At 42.1% G+C, this 3,294-nt stretch overlaps 1 protein-coding gene across 1 annotated transcript; it reads right to left on the bottom strand.

Annotated features, from left to right (window-relative positions):
• Positions 1 to 2,005: 2,005 nt before the first annotated feature.
• Positions 2,006 to 2,620, bottom strand: LOC149180721 (uncharacterized). Its single transcript, XM_089413967.1, has one exon. The coding sequence runs from the start codon at positions 2,618 to 2,620 to the stop codon at positions 2,006 to 2,008; it is 615 nt and encodes a 204-aa protein (XP_089270093.1).
• Between the last annotated feature and the right edge of the window lie 674 nt (positions 2,621 to 3,294).

The raw sequence follows: 3,294 nt of genomic DNA, 5'->3' as shown, positions 1-3,294 counted from the left end.
GAAATCAGGAAGCCTTTTGATCCCCCAGCCTCCCCATTCTTTTGATCTGGCCACTTTATCCCATGCCACCCATGGTAACACCGTGAGATCCTTTGAACCAGCCCAAAGAAATCTGCAGCAGATTCTTCTGATTTTTTCCATTACACCTTTGGGGATCCAGGTGAGAGCTGCCCAATAGACCGGAATAGCTAGCAAGACCGACTTAATGAGAGTTAGTCTGCCCGCTCTGGAGAGCCATTTATAACTCCAGTGTGATATTCTAGCTTCAATTTTTGCTATAATCCAGTTCCAATCTGCTTTTCTGTAGGCCACAGGTTTTAGCCAAAACCCCAAATATTTGAAAGGAACCTCCAAAGATTGACTAGGAAACGGAAACAGATCAGCTATAATGCTTCTTTCCCTTCTGTCCATTTCAGCAATACAAACTTGAGATTTCATAGCGTTTATCTGCATTCCCGTTGCTTTAAGAAAAAGATCAAAGATACTTTTTAACTCCTTTATTTCGCTGTAATTTCCATTTGTGAATATTAAAATGTCATCCACGAAAAGAAGATGTGTGATAAAGAGATTTGTAGCTACCTCTATACCTTTTACCTTGTCCGCACTTCTGGCTTTATGGATCAGCCTGCTAAGACCTTCCGCCACAAGGAGAAACAGAAGTGGAGATAATGGACACCCTTGTCTGAGGCCCCTCTGACTGGAGAAAAATGGAGAAGCAGCTCCATTGACCAAAACGGCAAAGCTGACATTTGATATGCATCCCATGATCCAACTTACAAAAGGGTAGCTGAATCCCACATGAGTAAGGAGCATTCGAAGATAGAGCCAATTTACCCTATCAAAAGCTTTGGAGAGGTCGATTTTGAGAACAGCTCCTTTTTTTTTCTTTACCTTGATGCTATGAATTGCCTCCTGAGCAACCCCAATTGCTTCATGAATTTGTCTACCATCAAGGAAGCCAAATTGTTCCATGGAGATATTCCTTGAAAGTATTGGAGCTAATCTGAGAGCAATAACCTTTGAAATAATCTTATAAATACAATTGCACAATGAAATAGGTCTAAAATCTTCGAAGCTCTCAGGCTCATTCTTTTTAGGAATGAGAGCAATAAATGTTGAATTAAAAGGTCTATAAATATCTCCTTTTATTCTGGATTCCTCTACAACTTCAGTTATTTCATCTCCAATTTGGTCAAAAAAATGAAGAAAAAATTCAATAGTCCAGCCATCAGGGCCCGGGCTTTTGTCTTTGCCTAAAAGCTTCATAGCTGCTTCTGTCTCCGCCTTCGAGACCGGGATTGAGAGATTGTCGGAGTCTTCTTCCTCTATAAATCTGGGAAAACCTTGCACAGTATTGAGAACTTCCACAATAGTGGCTTCTCTCTGCTCGGAGAATAATTTATGAAAATGACGGATCCCTAGGCCTGAAAGATCAGAAAAGACTTGACATCTCTTCCATCTTCATTTTTAAGGCTCCAAATGGTATTTATTGATTTTCTTCCTTTTGCAAAGTTATGAAAGAATTTGGTGTTTTCATCCCCAGATTTAAGCCAAACTGCCCTGCTCTTTAATCTCCATTCCTCTTCCCTATCCAACAGAATTCGAGTTTGATGCTTCTCCAAGAGTAGAATTCTATCCTTGGATTCTTGGGATGAGTAACCATCTGATTCCGGACTTTCCAGGTTCTTCAAGTCTTCCCTTATACGAGTTAGCTCCTCATTTTGATTCAATTTCCTATTTCTTGCCCAGGTGATTGTAGCAGATTTCATTCTTTTTAAATTTTCCATAAACAAGAAGCATTTCTCCTCTCCTGCATTTTGGTCTGGATGGATCCAAAATTTTCTGAACAAATCATTGAGAGAAGGGTCTTGCAGCCATGCAGGATTAAATTTAAAAGGTGCGGGGGGCTTATGAGGAGGAGAAGAAAGATCTAGGAAGATTGGGAAATGATCTGAGTTCCCAATTTCTTCAACCCACTGCCTGATTAGGGGAATTTTGGCAGATATCAATTCAGAAAGCAGGAAACGATCAAGCCTCTTTGCAATCCTGTCTGCGCCAACTCTTCGATTCCGCCATGTGGGCTGTAGCTTTTTGGAAGAGGATCAATCAAATTATTTTCTGAAATGAGGTTTAGGAAGAAATCAGATAGAGGATCTTCTCTCGCTGAGGGGCCCCAGGCTTCAGCACGACCAAGGGAGAAGTTAAGGTCACCCCCCAGAATCATGACAGGAGCTTTCAGAACAGATGTTGTCATCAAGGTATCCCAGAATGACTCCCTGCCTTGACAAGGCCCATAGACATTTATTAAAGATATGGGAAATTGGAAATCAGGGGATAATATTTCCATTCCCATAACATTCTTCATTCCCCAGGTGTTGAGAACTTTGACTCTCCCTTCTTTGCACCCGATTGCTAACCCCCCTGAGTGTCCAAAAGCATCCATTGCACTGAAGGACCACCCTGGAAGAAGGGCCTTAAGCATAGATTCAATATCAACCGCCTTCCCCAAGGTTTCTTGCAGTAGGATAACATCTACATTAGAGTTAACGATCCATTCTTTCAGGGCCAGTTTTTTAGGTTTGCTGGCCAAACCTCTGCAGTTCCAGGAAGTTAAGATCATTTTATAAATTCTTCGGGGTTGTGGGCTGCTCTAAGGACCCCCTGAATGGAGAGTTGTTTTCCATCTGCTACATCCAGCTTTGCTTTTAGTTTTGCTTTAAAGAGATCTGATTTCCTACCTCGTTTGTTTCTGGTTTTTAATTGAGGAGGATTAGATCCCAGGCCACCTAAAGACCCCTGAATCGTTAGGTTCCCACCCTGTGACCTCAAATTGTATGGACAAGGGGTTCGGGGAATAGGATGTGGGAGAGGGGGCCAAAGGTCTTCACTGTTAATATCCAGATGGGGCAAAGATTCTGTTAAGGTTTCCACATTCGGTACAGATATGAGGCCAACCTTATGTTCAGCTATTAAATTATCTTGCTCATAAATTGACAATGAAGCAATATGATGATTTTCAAATGTTGGCTCAGGGGAAAAAAAAGAGGATGGGGGCTCCAAGCACTTACCCTTTTCCGGATCGACGGGTTGAAGTTGTGGAGTTTCTTCAGTCAGACCAATCTCCGCTTCCGGAATTTTGACAGTTTCCACGGCCGTCTCTTCCACAGTAACCTGGTCTGTATCATTTTCTGCTTCCAAATCTGTGGCCTGTGTGCTTGTATATGTAGGGTCATTCTCGGTCTCCTCTGCCTCCATATTCATATGTTCCTGATTCTCCGGCATATCCGGTTCCAT

Source organism: Pinus tabuliformis, chromosome 3_2, assembly GCF_031772625.1.
Source record: "Pinus tabuliformis cultivar Carrire ecotype Pingquan chromosome 3_2, CPIR1, whole genome shotgun sequence".
NCBI lineage: Eukaryota > Viridiplantae > Streptophyta > Pinopsida > Pinales > Pinaceae > Pinus > Pinus tabuliformis.
This window is presented reverse-complemented; position numbering and strand designations above follow the sequence as displayed.